General features: G+C 45.6%; 1 protein-coding gene across 1 annotated transcript in view; it reads right to left on the minus strand.

Annotated features, from left to right (window-relative positions):
* Window positions 1-21,199, minus strand: part of SEL1L3 (SEL1L family member 3) — a 99,876-nt gene that overhangs the window by 41,932 nt on the left and 36,745 nt on the right. The window contains exons 8-11 of the mRNA XM_047719046.1: window positions 19,220-19,352; window positions 17,544-17,684; window positions 5,624-5,835; window positions 4,197-4,376 (exon numbers count right to left, since the gene is read on the minus strand). Of these exons, the coding sequence (XP_047575002.1) occupies window positions 4,197-4,376; window positions 5,624-5,835; window positions 17,544-17,684; window positions 19,220-19,352 (666 nt within the window). The remainder of the gene's footprint in view (window positions 1-4,196; window positions 4,377-5,623; window positions 5,836-17,543; window positions 17,685-19,219; window positions 19,353-21,199) is intronic.

Genomic DNA, 21,199 nt, shown 5'->3' on the forward strand with positions numbered 1-21,199 from the left:
TGCGGCTTCTGAGGGGTTCTTTTTGTTGCTGTGTTATAAATCAAGGTCTCTAGAATGAATATTTCAGATCCCGTACTGCTGAACAGGTCAGAGGAGGCCCACTGACTGGAGACCGTGCTGTCCTCAAAGCCCCCACATCCGGTGTCAGAGGAGATGCCACACTGCCCGTCCTCCTGCTTTATGCTCTTTCCCTCTGCTCAGCCTGCAGGCTACAAGGGCCGTGCTCACACCGTATCCGCTATCTGCCATTGAGCACAGAACAGGGCACAAGGCAGGGCAGATAGGAAGGTAGGGAGGGGTTAGGGAGGGCAAGGGAAGTGGTGGAGACAGGAAGAGAGGAGGAGAGAGAAAGAAAAGAGACAGAGCAAGGGAAATGTGTGAGAGAGAAGTGGGAGGAAGAGAGAGACAGAGATAGACTAGATGGAGAGAGAGGAAGGAAGACAGGGCAGGAATTTGAAAACCTCTTTGACTTTGCAACTGGGTAGCTTGCATTTTCCCGAGCTTCTGTATTCTCTGGAGTTGCGAGATATAATGGCTTAGCCAGATCCCCCTCCACCCCACCCTCCAGGGACTCAGGAGCCTACACTTAAACTGCCTGCCTCCACTAACTTCCCACAAGCCCCGTGGGAACCGCCAGTCAGAACCTGCCTCTCGGGATGTTTAAAGTCAGCTATAATGCCTGGCTCCCAAGAAGGGGTGTGTGTTTTCTTTGTTAAAATTTAACATTTTAGAGATTTTTATTCAAGTAAGAATGGAGTGATATCAGCTGTAAGGATAAGTACCCCAGATTCCCAACCAGGGGATAGAAAGGCTCCATGTGAGAGGGGCCTAGAGCTCCGGGTGCTCGTGGTCCACTGAACACTGGTGGCATCAAATAGCACCAGAGAGTCAATAGGACAGTGTAATGACTCCACGTTTGTCACTGGATGCACCACACTCTTACCCCATCTAGTGTCCCATCGGCAAACCCTGGGTGCCAATGGTGTGTCAAGCACAGCGCTGGACATTGGGGTTACAGATGTGAACAGACAAGGAGCCTGTTTGGGGGAGCCTACAGTCTCCTGGGGAAGTCAGCTCAGTGACCCTGTCCTTCGCACCCATCCTAAAGGCAATCACAGGGGTATACCCGGGTACCATGTTCCCCCATAATAGGACATCTGGAGGAGGAGGTGATGTCTGAGCCCAGGGTCAAGTAGGGGGTTCAGCAGGCAGAAAAAGAGGAGTGTGGAGAAGCAAACCAGGCAGAGGAGACCAAACCAGGCCAGGAGGTGAGAGCAGCAGCCTGTGGCCAAAAGTATGGTGTCACCAGAGTAGACAGGCTGAGCAGGGATTACTGACAGCTGAGGCTGGAAAAACAGAAGGCAGATGAAGGAAAGCCTCCTATACCAAGCGACCAGCTGAGGTGAGATCTTGTGGGTCAGCACTTCTCAACTCTGGCTGCACATTATGAGCATCTGAGCTTTTTAAATATGCTTGAACCATACAGGCTTGAACCTACAAGTCTGTATTTTTTTCAATAAATACAGTACTATGAATATCTGTTCTTTATGATTTTCTTAACACTTTTTGTCTAGCTCATCTTATTGTCAGAATACAGCATATAATACACATATACAAAATACGTGTGAACGGACTGTTTATGTTATCTGTAAGGCTCTGGTCAACAGTAGGCTATCAAAGTTCGGGGAAGTCAGTTATACGTGGATATATTTTTATAAAATTTTATAAAATTTTATAAAATTTTAAGTATTTTAAATAAAACATATTTTAAATATGTGGGGGCATCAGGGCCTCTAACCCTTACATTGTTCAAAGGTCAAACTAATACACATACACATATACACATATGCCCCGGCCTCCAGTGGAAAAGCACGTTCCCAGGAGCAGAGAGAATGAAAGAAACGCATTTGCGATTAAGCCACAAAAACAAACAAAACCCAGCAGCTTCTTTCTCTTTCACCTGAGGCAGAGTCCTGCTAAATCATAGAGAAGGGACATGAAGCGAGATTATGAATAAAGAAGATGAAATGATGTAAACCACAAGTTACATAAAAGAGAAAACGAAGCAAGAATCAAGGAAGGAGTTACTGACGAATCCTTGGTTTGTTAATTAGAGGTCTGGTTTTCTGTATCTCCTCATTTGTTATGTGCTGCTGGTGAATTAATAGATTTCTCAACAAAAGGACATTTAAATCAATGTATGACACCTGCTTAAATTCTCAAGAAGCCATTAATTACACATTCTTAAGAAAATGAGCGAGGATACAACTCTCCTAACTGTATAATTCTTATCTGTGACTCTTAATCACACGACTTTCAGCTGCAAGATGGACCTCCTCTATTCATCTTCCCTGGTTCTGACCAATTAAACATTTTCTTTCATAATCGTAACATTGCATGTGCCAAATCTTCAAAAGAAAAGGAGCTTGTTAGCAACATGCCATTCCCCATTGCTAATTTATGCTGAATTAGAATTCTTAAAAGTATAATGTATACATAGAGGACATTATTAACACATTTAGGCTGAGTAGAATTACCACACTATGACTTTGTGGCTCGTTTTTTTGTACAGATTTTTTTTTTTTTTTCAGAATAATTCCTTTCTAAAAAACAACAACAACAACTTTATGGATTCATAAATTAATTCCTGTCAAACTGAGGTCCAATTTTTCATATAGCTTATATACACTGAGGGAATACAAACAATAATGACAAGATTATGTGAGTTTATTCAGTATAAATCACCATTTTCTGATGGAATTAGAATGGCTCTAGAGATGGTCATTTGGTGTTTCATAGTTTGACACAATTTTAATGGTCACTGACAGCATATACCTTTGAGTCATTTATTTTGAAACCATATGGTGGCCACTGTAGATTTCATTATTTCCTTTCTAGGTGCCATCCATTCCCAATCATCAAAGTGCAAGTTTTCTGCACTATGGATTTCTGAGTGCAATCCAGGGGCAGCAATGGGGAGGAGTGAGTGGACAATTTCCCAGTTAGCCGCTGAGGCTAAAGTTCCACGATCCTCACCTAGCCGGGCATATCCCCTGGGCTCGCCGAACAGAAGCAGGGGAAATCAAGAATTTATGGCCACCACTGGGGCCAAATACGGCCATGCAGCTTATGTACTATTTACAGTGCACAAACCCAGGTTTCCCGTTTGCTCATATATTTTCCCTGGCAGAGGCTATACGAGCAAATCCTAAAATATTTACTATCTGGTCCCTTACAGAGAAAAAATGGCCAACTCCTGGTAGAGGTGGCTTGCATTTCCTCTCAACTTGACCACCTCAAAAGCTATGACCATCAAAACCTCTTAAATCCTTCCTGGATAAAGAGGATACATACAAATACATTCCAAGAAGCCAACCATGCCATACTGTACTCCCACGGAATGCAGACCTGCCTCAAGTAGAGGCAGCTTTCCTTGAATTCTTACACCATCACCTCTGCTTACACCCTTTTATTCATGGTCCTCAAAACAAACCATCGGTTGATCCAATGTAACATGTTATGTATTTTTTGGCAGATGTGAGCCACTGATATCTTGGCCCAATGAGTCAATAAGATTTGGGAGCTTACAGAACTAAAGGCTAGAGTTAGGTAACCTTAATCTGGCTGAGGCAGGCTTCAAATATCACATGTCAGTCACTTGGAAGCACTGAGCTAACAAGGCTCATACGATGGGGACAGATATTTCTCAAGGTGCCCAGCACTGGGAACATAGTTGGGGATGGAGCTTGCTTCCTTACAGCAGACCCTGCTTGCTGGCTGCACATTGATGGGAGCCCTTGGCTGACTGCCCCCGCTCAATTTGACCCAATCCCTAACATCTCCAGACCCACCCCCTTATAAGGTCTTGGAACAAAGAAAAGGTGTCTATGTTTCTTGTACACATTTTCTGCAAAATCAGAATCTGTCCAGGGCCAAATCTATTCTTCCCATGCTAGGCCTTTGGCTCGTGAAGAGCTTTTCATGCATGGGTGTAGGAATATTCCTGCATTCAGCCTAAGAACACAGCCAGGAAATATGAATTGGAGAGTGCAAGATAGCTTTTCTCTCCATTCAATTATGCTCATCCTCTGAAGACCTGAAAATGAGCCAGCCACAGGTGCAGACGCTGTATAAAATTGTTCAGGAAGCCCCCATAAACAGGGCCATAACCATCTCCACCCACTTCTTTATCTTACCTGATCTCCCTGTAGCGTGTGCTGGTCAAGGGGTGTCTTCGTGGCAATGTTGCTGTAGTAGGCATAGGACAGCTCCCAGTCCAGGGGGTAGTTGTCAATACCCTGGTAGTGTTTGTATCCAAGATTCATTGAAGACAGCCTTTCACTGCCCTGGCCTCCTACCAAACTGTACAACATGCCCTGTTAGGAAGAAATTTACCAAGTGTTCACAGGATTGTAGAAAAGGTCATAAAATCCTGACATTGAAAGGTCATCTGGCCCCATTCCTATATATGAACCTAGTCATTCCAGAAACAGGTTAACAGGCCTTTAAAAATATTTTTTAGGAAAGAAGCCACAGCAACTTTCTAATGGTTTACAAATTCTAGCTCTCTGTCCTTCTTAATGCCTAATATTATGATTACTTGACTTTGGCCCTTCCCTCCATGAAAACAGGGATTGTCCCCTGATTTCTCTCATAAAATCTTTTTGTGTATCTGTCAACTATTCTAAGGATTCCTGGTCCTCTTCACCTACCTCACCTATGGCAGATGATATGAATAGTGGCCTTACACTCTCAGAATGTTAGTGTTGAGAAGGGTCTTTGGAGGTCAGCTGGTCTAACAGCCTCATTGCATAGTAGAGGAAAGAGGGGAGAGAGGGACTTGAAGTCATGTGTCTATGGCCCACCAGCCACTTTGTGACAGAGACAAGGCTATAATCTTCTTCACTATTCTACCTTTGTGGGGGACTGCCTTGGGGACTGCCTTGGGGACTCAGGAAAGCATCCTATCAGTCACAACCTCCAATAAGCCAGAGACATACAAAAAGCAGTCACATAGAAGGAAGATGGAACTCCCTGGGCAGATTTAAACGTGAATTTCTTCAAATCCAGGATGAACAATCCTATGTGCAGACTTGAAAACTTAAAGTGGTCAGGAACCACTCGCAGCACTTATATAAATGGGATCGCAAATGTTTGGCAAAAGGCATAATTAATTGGGTCTCAGAACCACAAAGGGAACAGTCTGCTATGGCTTTTGTATTGATGGTAGAAGGCTGGTGGTCCTTGCTTAGAGGTCCAAATGACTTCACTTAGCTCACTAAGCTATCCAGTCATGCTGGATAATGGTCCTATAGCCCAAAGAGTTAAGTAGTTAGAAGAACTGGGTGAGAGGCACCTATTCTTGAAGAAGTGCCCCAACTCTTCCTTAGAGAACATCGTCGTATCTCCCAGCTTGTGTCCAGAAAGGAAGCGCCCTTTCTCACTCTCTGAAAGAAGAAGATCCTGAACTTTACAGAGCTCTAGGATGTTTTTCTTGAGTGTCAATATTTTTAAAGGACTCACGGAGCATGAACAGGTCCATCTTCCACCTGGGGTATGAGAGCATTACTCTGCAAATATAACGCCGGTGACTGATGTTCCTGGAACCCATGAAATACTCTACCTGCAGCTGATCCCGAGGCACATTTAATCCAGTTTCATAAAAGACTGCGAGGTAGTAGGATGCTTTATGGTATCCACAGCAGCTAGAATCCATCAGAAAGGGGACTACAGAGCTAATTTGGTGAAGACCATCAACACTGGAGAGTCTCTTTACAGCCTTCTCAAATATCCTCCCGCCGATTTCTAATACAGATTCATTTTGGTTCCTTGGCACTGTAAATAACCACAATTCACAGCACACACAATTAATTACCATGGGATCGACATGGCTTTAGAAAGAAGAGGGAAAAGCCAATTAAACCACCTGAGTTATTAATATGGCTGGTTCTGCAGAGTCTTGAAATATACCACCTTCCAGGGAGGTAAATTAAACCCTTCAGGGATGCCACGGTGTCATTCTGCAAATAGCTTTTTCTTTGGCACTGAATGACAGCCTAGTATCCTGGGAAAAAGGATATGCCTTATATATAGCTGAGAAAGAGCCTCCAGAGAGTAATTTACTCAGTGTAACTCACCACCAAATCAGGACCACTGAAAGTTCCAGAGAGACTTTTTTTCTCTCTGAGACTCTCGGAAGAAGAACGTGTTTTACCTCAGAAATAGTTCCTAGGTGCTGCTCTAAAGAGTTGAGCAAACGAAACTTATTTTGAGGTGCTTTCTTATCTTTTGCCTCCAGCTTTTCTTGAGGGTTTCTAAATACAACGAAAGGAATGAGTCAACTTTTATGGAGGGCTTACAAAATGCTAAATACTGGATTAGGTGTCTTATGTAAATTATGTCATGTAATCCGAACAATTTTATGAGGTAGGACTATTATTAGTGTCCTCACTTTTCCAATTAGGAGTTTGAAGCCTGGAGACATCAACTAACCTGTCCAACATTACAAAACCCAGCCAGTGGCTGAGCCCAATTTTGAGTTCAGCTTTGCGAGGCACGAAAGCCATTCCTACTTACCCTGCTGCACCGACTTGCTGATGAATAGGCAACCAGATGTCTTAATAAGTACCTTACCACTATGGGTAGAACCTTCTCTATGCAACTGCCTTCAGCTGTATGATATTTCCTTTCACCTAACCATCCCATAAGTCTGATAAACTTGTAAGCCCAAAGTAGCAAGTTATAAACAAGCCATAGCCTTATAACGTAAGGGTGACAGTCTTCCAAAGTATGCCTACACCATTCATCTCTCTTGTTCCTTAATTTAGGCAACAAATGTTTACTTCCTATTCTTTGTATCTATTAGATGATATGTTACAAAGGACCATACAGGATTGTATAGATATTATTTACGTTTAAAGAGACATGGTCAACTTATCTAAGACTAAAATTGCATCTGCCTAAAAGTTGTTATGTCCAACATTTTTCTTTTCTTTTCTTCATTCTATCCAAAATAAAAATGTTACTAATAACTTTTAGGAGGCAACAAGAGACCCATTCTATCAGCACTCAACTAAGGAGTAAACAGTGATGAATCTCCAATGTGGGAAAACTGAAATGGGCAGGTCTGAGATTGGATTTACTTAAGGGCAAGTCCCTCGCAGAGTCCATGCTAAAAACAGAGGCCATTGGGATCCAAGGATGATATTGCAAAAGCCAAGCGATTGGTTACGAGCTGGTGTCAGTCCTTTTGAGCACACAAGAGGGCTGGCTGCCCCCTGAGTGGGGGACACGTGCTTCCACCTGCTGAGCTGCGGGAAAGGAGCCCACCCCTGCCCAAACCAAGGCAGTCTCATCTCCTGGCTCCTGGAACTCCTCACCCCAGCCATCTCCTAGATTCCAAAAAGCAACAGCGGGGTCTACTTTTACTCTCTCGATCCCAAGCAATAGATGCTTGCTGAACATGAAAAAATGACCTCACTGAACAAATGGAATTTACTTCTCTTTCTGTATTTTTTAATCCCTAAAGAAATAGCTGCTTGTTTATGAAAAAAAATCAAACAATACAGATTTGTATAAAATAAAAACAGAAGTGCCCTCTTTCCCAATCCCTCTTTAATAGTGAAGACAAGCATTGTTAAAGGCTTGGTGTGTATGCTTCCAGAATTTTCCCTTTGCACAGACTAAAACTCATATACACATCTATCTGTACTGATACACATGCATTTTCTTTCCGAAAGCTCCTATAATTCTGACCCTTAGCTTTCTTGTTTAAATTAACCACGTATCATGAGTATTTGTCTGCGGCTCTCAGAAGCCCATTCTTTCTAAAGCTTTGCTAGTATTGCATTCTGTAGCAGTGCTGTGTCCCCAGCCAGTTCTCTATTTTTAGACCCTTGGGTTGCTTCCAGTGAGTTTGCTATAACCAACAACGTGGCAGTGAACATCCTTGAACATTTCCCTCTGCTCATCTGTTGGGATATATCTGAATAATAACACCCTTTTCCACCAGGAGTCTGGGGATCTCATTTTGGATTTTCCCTTTGAATAGTTGAGAGAATTCCATCCTACCCAACCATTAGGCAGGATAAGAACCTTCTCCACTGGATTTATTATGCACTGCAGCACTCAGATGAAGTTGCAAAATAAATCCTACTCCTACCTATTCATACATTTACTTTTAAATATGTACTCATCTCAGATGCACCTCTGTGCATATTCTGAGCAAAGCAACATTAACATTTTGTTAATGATTCATCCCCACCTCACCTGCTCTGCCAAACACCTAACCAAGATGATCAGTTTTGCCTGAGTACCCGCAGACACGGGTTTTGTGGGCTCGGAGGAGAGAGGAGACTTCAAACCAAATGAAGCTCCAAATGAAACACTTGCCCCAGCTGACCCCTGGCACAGAACCCCAGAAATCATTAGCAAGAGTGCGCAGGTAGCCGGGATTGCTGGAGAACAGGGAGCAAAAGGGGAATCCTTCACCAAACTCAAAGCCTTAGCACAAAAAACCTGCAGACTGTAAGCGAAGCAGATTGAAAAGGCCTCATTATTTCTTTTACATATTAAAACTTCTAACGCCTCCCCCAAAGACTACCAATCAGTATTCCTCTGCAGAAGAATCTAAACAAGTTTCTGCACTAGTGAATCTAATAAAAAAAAAAAAAAGTCCAAAGTCAAACTGCTGTTTTTGCACATTCTTTAAAGTTCAAGTTCCAACTGCAGCAGAAAAGCAAAGCCACGCTACCAGTGGTGAGTAAACTGGCAATTTCAAAATTAGTTTAATGAAATTGTTAATTTCACCATCTGGTTTAGCATATGCATATTTTTTTTCTAGTCGATCTGTAACTAAAAAACATGCTTGTTTATGGAGATGAACGGGCATACTGAAACAAACACACACACAATAGAAGAAGGAGCCACGTTCCCATTTTCTGGCTTCCTGCCCCAGAAGCTAAGGAAACAAGAGCCCAGCGCCCCAACTCCTTAATGCTTCCTATTTCCCCAGGAGTGCGGCATTGTTTGTTTTGCTCAGTTTTTCCTTTCTATAGCAATACCAATACCATACGGCGGTCATTGGCAGGCTCATCATTAACGGAGGCAAAAAGCAGAAAACGAGAAGGTGGGCCCTTGCTGGGGAGCTGGAGTGGGCATCTGATGGAGCATTCAGGAGAGAGGCAGACTCCTTCCTCGTGAGAGGGATGGGGGGCATCAATAGGAAAGTCATTTTTAGCTTCAAGCTTCCAAAAGGTGGAACACATCCAAAGTGCAAGTTGGAGAGGGAAGAGGAAGTGAAAGGAGAAAATGTCATGTAACCAGAAAAGGAAGTTCTCACCCAGTTTATTCTGTAAGAAAAAAAACGCAGCATATTCCTCATCTGCATCCTGATCCCATGAGCCCCAGAGCCCCAAGGAAGAGGCTTATTTCTCAAAAGTAAACTGATTGGGGAGCTTGGGTGGTTCAGTGGGCTGGGCTTTGGATTCTTGATTTTGGACTCAGGTCATGATCTCAGAGTCTTGAGATCGAGTCCTTTGTCCACGCTGATCGGGGAGTCGGGGAGTCTGTGTCTCTCCCTCTGTGCACCCCCCCCCCGCCAGCCCCTCCAGTTCTCTTTCCCTAAAATAAATAAATCTTAAAAAAAAAAAAGTAAACTGCTTGTATTCTTCAGTATGCAAGTTTTCCGGGTTTGTCCCCGTAATTTCTCTCCCTCCTTTCTCTATCCCCTCCTCCCCCAGGGCTGCCATCACGGGTCCTCTGGGCAGGAACAGTGTGGCTCTCTCTGTTTTCTACTTTGTGCTTCTGTGTATTTGTTTTAAAAAACAATAATGTATGCTTTCTTAAATAAAAATAAAGATGAGGGTTTTTCAATGAACGGCACTGAAAATAGCTCTTAAAGGACACGGTATCCTGGTGTTATTAAGAAACATTACTGTATGTCTACCATTTCCGTGCTCTGCATTTTAGTGTTTCCAAATATACATTGCAATTGTTGGGGAAAATAGGAACAGTCAAAAGCAAGCCAGTTAAGGCCAGCATCCCCTTGACATATTGCGTGGGGCCTCCTCTTGCTCGGCACTCAGCACTCCTAAGCCTGGGGCAAGGCAGGCCAGTCCGGAACAAAAACAAAAGGAGCAAGATGCAGATGGCATCAGCCTGGGAGGCAAGCCCACCTCAGACCCGGCCTCCTCCCGAGACCTATTTGCTGGCAGACCTTGGACTTCCTGTAACCACAGCTCATGGGTTCAGAGCTGCCCAGTCCAGAACCAAGGGAGGGAAGGGAGTAAACAGTTCTGGCCTCAGGACAGATGTCCACAGGGGCCTGCTGGCCAGCTCACCTGTCCCACCTGCCTGTCCCTCCCTATCTTGGCACCCCACCTGCAACTCAGTCTTTGTAGCTTTCCTCCCTCCTTTCTACCCAAACCAGCTCTCTGGCTTTGAGCCCCACATCCACTCCCATCCCCGCATCCCCGCAGCCTCTGACCAGCAACCCCACATCCCCACCATCTCTCCTCCCTGGAGGTTGGAGCCCCACTCAAAGGGTTTTTAAATTCTAAGGGTTCCATTTTGACGAGAAAGTTGCAACAGGAGAGTAAAAGAAATAGCCAGCACACCTCTTAAATAATGAAAAAGCATACACCCTAGAATCCTACTATCCTAGCATTGGAAAAAGCCCAAATGCTAATAGGGCAATTTCTATGCTCTAACAGCAGCCATTTTCCTAAAGAATTGGAGGTTCCCCAGGAAATGACACAGAGGGTGACCAATCAGAAGTCCTGAAGTCTTGAACACGGGGTCTCCTGTTGGATGCCACCCAGAGTCTGGACTGCTGTGGACCTGGGGACAGAGCGGCACAGAATTTCCGTGCCAAGGCAGGAAATCAAGATGCAGAGCAGTGGCTCTGGAATGCCGGGACGCAGGAAGGGTTTCTGCCACATCTATATGCACGGCAGCTGAGTGCCCCGAGGAGCACTGCCATCTTTAATTCAAAGGTATGCCTACTCTGGGAGACAAGGAACACGTCCTGTGATTCTTCAGAGTGAGAACCACCAGTGGGGACAGCTGAATTTTACGCAAGGTTAGCACATCAGCTGTCAACATTTAAGAAGCCTCCCTCCTCCACAACCCCTGGCACTTGGCAGAGAGTTCTGTGTGGGCTGGAGTAGTTCTTTCATTACGGTTGCCCTGGGGCCCACCACAGTGCTGGAGGGATCCAATGCATGGGTGCCAAACTGGGTTTGCACAAACCTTGCTTGAGGCTGTCTTACATCCGGGCACCTGTCTACTTCAGCCATTCAATAACAGACATATGAAAGTGAGAACCGTGAGGGCTACATTTGGGGAATTCTTTTGTAATGGGTGTGCCTAAGAAGGATTCTAGGCTACTTTTATTGATGGGGAGAAATTGGAAAGCAGCTTGCTGGCCGACCTGGGAAAGAGAACTGTGTTTGCAGAGGTGTCTCAGAGCCAGGACAGCAGCTCCTAAGAGAGAACAGGCTGAAGAAGTGTGCAAGAAGTGAGAAAAATGTAGAAAGAAGATGAATAAGCCCAGAGACCTCGATCTGTCTGGATTAGTGTCATGGCTTGGCCAGCGTAGACCTTGAACCTGTCAACTAGTCAACTAGTCAAATTTCTCATCCAGTCAGTGATTCACTGACCCAACGAAGACATTTTTAGTACTGAAAATGAGATCACTTACTCATTTGGAGTGCATTCAGTCACTCAACAAATACTTATTGAGGGACTTCAAAGAAAACATAGATCCCATTCCTGTCTTTGAAGACTTATAAGCTCCACTGTGGAACCAGGCAATTCCACAATTATAATGCAGTAGGACAGGTCCTGTGAAGATATATCCACAAAATGGCAAGGGGAGCATGGGAGGAAAAGTCATCCGCTTGGGGAACCAGAAAAGGTGGTGTGAGGGGGCGGTATTTGAGTTGGGACTTGAAGACTATTTGTAGGTTAGCTGAGGAATGCAGGTGGATGAAGTATGCTCTTGGAGGGGAAGGGTACAGAAATGTGCTGTGTAGGGTCATACAGAAGAAGGATCGATAACTAAGCACCTAACACAGCTAGCACCACCACTGCAGACACCGCGGACTAGAAGTAGAAGTGGGAGACTTACACTACTTGTGTTCCCCTCAATAAGCTTGTGATTACGCAAGTGATAGAGACACAAACAGGATCCAATAGTTACAACTCAAGGTAGAGTGAGATGAGCTCTATTCAGGCGACCCTATCCCTCATGGCCATATGGGTGCTTCTCTGTCCATGAAGCTCTCTCATAGCCTTATGTCATTTAGGAGGGCATCATCCGTAATTGCCATTGAACCAAACTTGCCCCAGTACATAAATGACAAACATAAATTACATCTCACACCCACGAGGATGGCCAATTCTCAAAAAAGCAGAAAATAACACGTGTTGGCAAGGAAGGAGAGAAATGGGAACCCTTGTGTGCTGTTGGTGGGAACGTAAAATGGTGTAGCTGTTACGAAAAAGAGTACGAAGGTTCTTCAAAAAATGAAACACAGGATTACCATATGATCCAGTAATCCCACCTCTGAGTCTATAGCCAAAGGAATTGAAAGCTCAGTCTGGAATAGCAGCTCTATTCACAACAGCGGACACGCAGAAGCAACCCAAGTATCCATCGACAGATTAACAAAATGTGGTATCTACAGATGATGGAATGCTGTTCAGTCTTAAAAAGGAAGGAGATTCTGACACATGCCACAACAATCTTGATGGCCTGATGCTACGGGAAATAAGCCAGTCACAAGAAGACCGATACTGGATGAGTCCACGTCTATGAGGTATCTAGAATAGGCCAAGTTCATGGAGACAGAAAGTAGAAGAGTGGTTATCAGGAGCTGTGGGGAGGGAAAATGAGTTTGTTTAATGGGCACAGTTTCAGTTTTACAAGGTGAGAACGTTCTAGAGATCTTGCAACAACATGGATACACTTGACACTACTGAAGAGTATACGTAAAGACGGTTATGATGGAGAACTTTATATTACATGTATTTTTAACCACAAAAAATATATTTTTAATTACAGTCCTGTAGGAGTGATGGTAAAAATGGTGATTTTTCTTCGGCAGTAGGAAAACACAGCTCAGACTTTCGGGAACAACGGAGAGGTGGTGGCCAATCCTGAGCTCGCCAGACTGGCTGCAGGGAATGCTTTATCTGCTCCCTACTGGTCGTGGATGAAGCCAGTGCTCCCGATTGCCCACCCCCTGCAATGTTCTCATCTCTCCTTTGAAGGTGCTGTTGGCTTAGCGAGACAGCAGACGATCCGTCTGAAATCACACAGTGCGGGGAAACCATACTCTGAAGTCTGAAACACGCATGTGTAGTGGCCTGGGAATGCAGTGGCCGTGTATGTCTGACAGGCTGCCAAGAAAAAAATGACTCTGTCACAAAGAACCAGAAATCACAAGCCACTGTCTTAAGTGGTTTTCTTTTTTCAAAGTGCTGGGGGAAAAAAAAATAATTCCACAAATTCATCCCCTTGGTAGGAACAATGGAGCTGAAGTTTTCCTTTTTATTGACGTAAAAACTATCATTCAAAACATGGCCCCATTTTTGTTCTGTGCTGGCTCACGGGGGGCACTTGGTCAACATCTGTGGAGTGATCAAATGGATGGAAGGTTGTGCCATGAGCAACTGAAAAAGTTTCTCACATAGTTAAATAAATTCCTTGTCTCTCTTCCTGCATCCATGGAGTTCCTGCAGCCAGAATTCCAAGCACCCAGCATCTGATACTTGACTCCATTCCCAGAGCTTATCTCAGATACAAAAAAATGTAATATGATAAGGATGTTCTAATGAAGTCTACTAATGAACAGGATGGGACAGCTCGGGGCAACGGCAGAAAACAGAATGTAGACATAGTTCTTACTAACTAGAGTTGTCCAAAGCCTCCAAATCCAGTCAGACACTTACGGCAAGATGAACCCAGAAGGCCACACTGGTCTACGTCTATTCCTTTTACAGGAGACCCAAGTAAAGATACCTTTAAAAAAATATAAACTTGTTTTCTTAACCTCAATTTACAAAATCAAATGTTCTGCATTTCACTTAGCCTTGTTAGAAACTGAACACAATGTTCAACCCTGGTCTCTCTCCAGGGTGAGCAGGAGGACACTGTGATATCCCCAAGCAAGGGCAGTGTGCCAGGTAGAGAGACGAATTTTAATGAAGAGTGTGCGCCTGACCTCTGCAGAAGGCTCCCCGGTCCTTATGGACAGGACAGCATAACCTAGAGAAACTGGAGCTGAAGGGGGAATGAGGGCTTGAGGTTCATTCTGGAGATTTGCCCACCCTTCCTACGCTCTCTCTCGGCCTGGTCCTTGGCTCTAGGAAAGGGGAGGGGGTGAAGGAATGCAGGTAGCTGGGTGCCAGAGGGAGGCAGAGGCCCTGGTGAAAGATAGAGCCCCTCGGGAGACATTCTTTGGCGCCGTCCCAAGCAGACTTGGCCCCAGAGGCACTCGACCGGCTGGCTCGGCACCAGCAGTGGGCTGTAAGTGGCAAATCCGGCTTTGGGGCTTCCCTGCTCACCACAGATGGAGCCCCCCGAAGGCCTAGCAGGGGTCAGCAGAACATGCTGTGTGCTGCGAGGTGACAGCCCCCCCCAGTCCCACAGCTCGGGACACTGTGAGGTATAGGAGCTCACAATTTGGGTTTTTAATTAGATTCTGTTTCCAGGCCTCCACGGAGGAAAAAAAAAAATTCTAAATTCTTATAAACAAAACTTCTGAGCTCTAAAAATAACATGAAAACATTTTTATTGAGAGTATTTCCTTTAAAAAGAATGGGTTGTGAAAATGATTCACTCCTGCTCCCAGTCAGTAAAACTATATTTAAATATGATCAGAAATCTCAGAAAGCCTATTTTGATGTGGGTGTGGCCTCAGCCCATAGAGCCTAACCTATCCAGCACGCGCGTCCAGCATGAGCGGCGGAAACCTGGGGACTGTCTCTGCCGGGTGACAATAGTAACACACATACAGCAATGGTTCTCAGTGTTGGGAAGTTTGGCCTCCTTACAGACATCTGGCAAACTCTGGACCCTCACAACTCAAGGCCGGGGTCATGAGAGGGGAGAGGGGGATCCTAGTGTCTAGTGATTGAGGCCAGAAATGTAGCTGACACACAGGACAGACCTCCCCTCCAGCACCCCCGCCCCGCCCCGCCCCCGACAAGGAATTATCCAGTCCAAAACGTCACCAGTGCCAAGATTGAGAAACACTGCTTATTCTGAGCGTCCCGTAGGCCGATTCTGTTTCATCTATTTTATATGCATCAATTCATCAAGTCGACACTAGGCGAGTGGTTGTACCATTATCATTCCCGCTGCACAGGTGAGGAAGGGGGTGCAGGGACATGGAATGACTTGCCCAAGGCCACCTGGCTAGTACATGCTAAGCTAAAATCGTAGACGAGCCTCCTGGCTGCAGAGGCTACGCTGTCACCTGATTCCACACGCCTCCTTCTCCTTGTCCTCCTTGCCCGCATCTAAGCAGTCACACATCCTTGAGAGCCAACCTCTTTACACCCTTCAGCTCTGTCCCCACCACCCTGTCCCATTCAGGCCTGCATCCTTGGCCTGGACCACAGACCACCAAGGATCCGCTGCTTTCTAGGCACACCCCCCTGTTCACCTCCCCCAACCTCCCGCAGTTACCTGAGTAACCTCGGAACCCAAGTCTGATTGCACCTCTGGCTGCTGCTTAAAACCCTTCAACAGGCCCCTGTCGCCTATAAGGTGAAGCACAAATTCTCAGGATGCCATCGGAACTGTAAGCAGAATCATACCCTCCAGGCCTTCTCCTGCCTCCCAAACACCTTGCATATCATTTCAAAGGCAATGTTATTCCCATCTCTCCGCCTCTACTCTGCCTCTATATCCAGATACCCTGCTTATCTGGCAAACACCTACTGACCCTTCAAGAATCAATCCCACTGTCCCCTCTTCTAGGAAACCTTCCCTGACTACTCCCCTCCTTGTGACTCTACCACTTACTCCCACCACTTCTATTAAAAATGCATCACCAGGGGCGCCTGGGTTGCCCAGTTGGTTGAATGTCTGACTCTTGGTTTTGAGATTTTATTTATTTATTTGACAGAGAGAGAAAGATCACAAGTAGGCAGAGAGAGAGGCAAAGAGAGAGGGGGAAGCAGGCTCCTTGCCAAGTAGAGAGTCTGATGCGGAGCTCGATCTCAGGACCCTGAGATCACAACCTGAGCTGAAGGCAGAGGCTTAACCCACTGAGCAGATCCCATCTTGGTTTTGGCTCAGGTCATGATCTTGGGATCATAAGTTCAAACCCCGTGTTGGGCTCCACACGCTCAGCATGGGGTTTGCTTGAGATTTCTCCCCACCCACCCACCCACTGCTCCTCCTCCCCACTCACACTCTCTCTCTCTCTAAAATAAATAAATAAAATCTTTTTTTAAAATGCATCACCATTTTTCTTTGTTTTCAAGTCTGTCCCTTCAGGGCAAGGAACTTGTGTTATTTTACTTCTCTCTAAAGCCTAGCCAAGGAACTGAGCAGACACTCTGCAAGTATTGAATGAATCAAAGAAGAAATATCTGGTATGGTTTGGATTCTTTCAGGCCAGAATAGATTCCCTTTGCCCTTTGTCTGCAGCAGGGAATCTCTTCCATTGAACACTGACATTGTTAGGAAGTCCTTACATGACACAGAAGCCTTGATTCAAGTCTCACCACTAAGAGTTATCATCACCCCCCCCCCCTTCTTCTCTCCTTCCCCAGGCTGAACACCTCCAGCTTCCCTCCTCTTCCTAATGATGTCTGTTATCATTTCAAGATCCCTTGTGGCTCTTACAGCATGCACTTAATTACTAAGCCAACCCCAACTGTGATGGGCCTAAGCAGAAGCTAGCCATATTTGGGAATTATAGACAGATTCCCGAGATGCGTTTACAGTGTGTACTTCATGTCAAGGATCTCAAGTTCCAGGGCCTAAGGGCCCAGGCAGGTAAGCTCCAGGAAAGAAGTAGACGGGAGGTACTGGATTGGGGGGGTAGGAAGGACTGGGAATAGACAGGTCACACCTGTGACAACTCTCACTTCTAGAACCGCGGCTAATGTAGGAGACCCAGAGTTGGGGTTTTCAAGAAAAGCTAAACATTTGCATTTTTATGCAAGTTTTTAGATACCAGCAACTAATTTTTTTCTTTAAAATGGACAGTCATGTACATGCCAAACCAATTGCCTTTGGTGGCCAGCTCTGGCTGCCGGCTGTCATTTGTGGCCTTGGCTTTAAAAGAATGGCTGGAGTGATTCCTAAATTTGTTGTTGTATTTGGGGTTGTATTTGTATCTGTATGCACAGATACACTGACTGTTGTGGACATACAAAGGCAGAATTTAAATGTGAAATTAACCTAGAACTCTAGGGTAAAAAATCACTCTGAGGCGTACATCACCAAAGACGGTGAACAGAACCGGAAAAGAGGGAGCCTTCCCAGCCAGGGTCCAAAGGTGAGGCAAAGACACAATTACCTGTCCACAAGCCCATCTCCAGCAAGGCCTGGAATAAGCTGGGGTGCCGGTCTTTCAGCTCCTTCTCCCAGGGGAAGGCTCTGCACGTGGAGGGTCTCCCGTACCTGAGCTTCAGGTCCAGGTAGGAGTTCTGGAAGTCACCTGCAGGCAAGGGAAGCACAAGAGAGCCCTCCCCTCAGAAGAGGGAAGGCCTCATCCTTCTAAATCCCTCCTCCCCAAGAGGAACTAGAAATCAGAGGTCAGACTTAATGTTCCTGGATGTTGGTTTGGGTCCATTAGGGATTTGCCATTGGCTCTGATGCCTCTGCCTCGAGGTCACAAATTCAAAGCCATGTCCAAGGGAAATGTGCCAAAGTTGCTGATGGCTGTTGAATAATTCTACAGAATGAGCAGCTGGCCTCAGACTGTTCCCCAGGAGGCCAATATCTAGGCCATTTTGTTGGCAGTGTGAGTTGAGGAGCAAAGCACAAGGACCCCCAGGGAGGAAAGGCGGTGGATGTTAGGAAAACCTTCCAATGCCACCAAACAGATCAGCATGCAAGGACGGCCTTCCAACTCAGAGTATCTTTCCTGAAATTACATCAGTTATCAAAATCAGTTTCTTTCCTGTTTGGGATATTACTATTCCTATATATCTTCCCCCTCTTCTGACAGCATCATATTTTCTGGATGAGTCAGCTGTACCCGCAGCAGCTGGGGACCAGGATTGCCTATTCTTAAATTAAACGGCAGAGGCACTGGCTTTCCACGCTTCCCTATAGCTGCGTCTCCTCACTTGCTGAGACTGTGGTCTGTGAACCCTCCTGGACTGAGGCATGCTCCAGAGGCACCCATCCCTGCACTGCCGGGGCTGGGGAAGTTCAGCTCTGGAGAGAGGGAGACATGTGGGCAGGATCGCCCTACTCCGTTCGTCTTTGCGGATGGCAAAGGCCCCACAGGAATTTCTCTTCCAGAAGGAACATATGGGACTAACTCTAGTGCCGCCGTATCAGGCAAGAAGATCTAAGCACAGAGAAATTTACAAGTGCAGATCCAAGCCAGAATATTGGAAGACAGGCCAGGAACCAATTTTTATAATCAATGACCACCCTGTATGAGTGAAGGATGCCTCTGCAAATATGAACAGGCCTGAAAGCAGTCTATTTGAAATGCATTCCTTCTGCTGGCTATTAACGGGGTCTTCCAGAAAGAATCAATTTCAAGGATTAAAAAAAAAATAAAACCGAGCTCCAAACAACAAAGTCACTGTTCAACATTTCTGAAAGCTAATATTCAGATATTAATGGTCCAAGACAAAAGTGCACCGATGGGGAAACATTTCTAATGATTAATTTATTTTCCAATTCACTTTTATTTTCTTAGACTGGCCAAAGATCCCATTATGGATGGGAAGAAAGCAATGCAAGGCCCAACACGCTCTCATTTGTATTCTTAACAGGAATCGCATATGGTTGAAGCTAAGAAGCAGGTGTGGGGTTCCTGTTAGCCATTGATCTGGTTGGAATCCAGGTGGAACGTACAGGGTCCCCCGCCTCGATCCGTGAAGGGCTCCACGTCGTATCTGTTCGCGCCACTCAGGTCATATTTATTCTATTTTAACCGCGTTAGAAAGGAGCCAAACATGTTGACACAAACACGCAGAGCTAAAAATTGCCCTGCTGGAGCTCAGTACTCACATGCTTCTTGTTGCCCGCCCCCTTGCTGCACCGTGGATGCGTACACAGACACTATTTCTTGGACCTCAGCACACCTTTCATAATACAATTTGAGCTGTTCAGCAAGTGGCTTCTCAAGGAGGGGATTAACGATCTACAAGAAGGCAAGAAAATCGAATGAACAACAACTGTCATCAAACTCCCATCGATACCTCGGAGGCTGTGTTCAGGAGGATTTTCTTCTCCCATTGGTGTCACCAGATGGCTTGCCTGCACACAGACTGTCGACTCTGGATCAGCAGCAGGAGGGTATAATTCAAGGGCACACTAGCTCGGTCTGGTTCCCTCTCGCTGCTTTTGGTGCTACCTTCTTTTCTGCAAGAGCATCTTCAATTCCTTCCCAGAGTCCAGGCCTCCACCCTCTTCTTTCCCCTCATCACATGCTGTCCCAAGACAATCACGTTCCTCTCTCCTTCAGTCCCCAAGGGATGCCAACTCTCCCCGTGCTGTGCCAAGCCCGGCAAACCCTCCTTCTACTGGGCAGGCTCCTACTTGACCTCCAAGAGTCAGACCCAAGGTCATTGCTTCAGGGCACCTCCCCCATGTGTGTGCAGATACGGATGTCCCCACCTCAGCCACCCAAAAACACTTGCATGCAAATTAGAGCATGTACTGTGTTCCTTCATGACTTTGGTGTTTAAGACGCAGATGGGGAGCTTTTCCAAAACAGAGGCCTTATCTCAACTCAATGGTTTTCAAAATCCAGGTTGTAACCCTTTAGAGGGTCATGAAAGTATTTCAACAGGTTGTAAACAGAAGTGATTTTTTTTCTTTCTTTTTTTTTTTTAAAAGATTTAATTTATTTATTTGACAGACCGAGATCACAAGTAGGCAGAGAGGCAGGCAGAGAGGGAGAGAGGAGGAAGCAGGTTCCCTGCCGAGCAGAGAGCCGGATGCGGGGCTTGATCCCAGGACCCCGAGATCATGACCTGAGCTGAAGGCAGAGGCTTTAAACCACCGAGCCAGCCAGGCGCCCCTGATTTTTTTTTTCTAATAAAATAGAATACCAGGGGCGCCTGGGTGGCTCAGTGGGGTAAGGCCTCTGCCTTTGGCTCAGGTCATGATCCGGGTCCTGAGATCGAGCCCCGCATCGGGCTCTCTGCTCAGCAGGGAGCTTGCTTCCTCCTCTCTCTCTGCCTGACTCTCTGCCTACTTGTGATCTCTGTCTCTGTCAAATAAATAAATAAAATATTAAAAAAAAATAGAACACGAAATAGCAGAGTGCGTCTAACAAGGGAAAGGCATGTATTCTCAGTAAAATCTGGGTTTTGGTTTTGTATTTTATACATATATATAATATATACAGGTATGTGCATATGTGTGTGCATGTATGTGTGTGCTCAGGACATTACATAGATTTCTTCTTTTCTTTCTTTTTTTTATTACATAGATTTCTCATGTGAACCACCCTCAAAAAAAATTTGAGAGCTACCCTCTTCATCATCATGGACGCCTCAGCATCTGCACAGGGCCTGGCACATAGTAGGTGCTCTGGAAGTATTTGTTGCAAAAGGAATACATTAATATATTAATTTGTTTTCCTCTTCACAGAAATCTCTCCATAGGGGTTCTGACATGTGCCCATGGATAGTAGGGCTCTGCATTTTTCTTCCTTTACTTTGCCTAATGACTCCAGCTTTCCCCAGAACAAATCTCGCGGGGTCACAGGAACGCATCAAGGTTCCTTGTTCAGGTGTCTGGTGATCTCCTTACATGGTGGAAAAACACACCTCTGTGAAGGGAGGCAGTGCCCGCCTCCCTGCACCAGCCCTAGGGAGCTGACCTGGAGAGCTGGACAAGCCCACCTGTGGGTGGGTTTTGGAGGTGAGGGTCACAGCATAGTAGGTTCCGTCCTCCACAATGTCTACAAGTACAGCCAACCCACTGTGGGAGCCCAAGGCCTGTGTGTCTGAAGATAGCAGCGAATGGAACCAAGATTTT

Source organism: Lutra lutra, chromosome 2 (genome assembly GCF_902655055.1).
Source record: "Lutra lutra chromosome 2, mLutLut1.2, whole genome shotgun sequence".
NCBI lineage: Eukaryota > Metazoa > Chordata > Mammalia > Carnivora > Mustelidae > Lutra > Lutra lutra.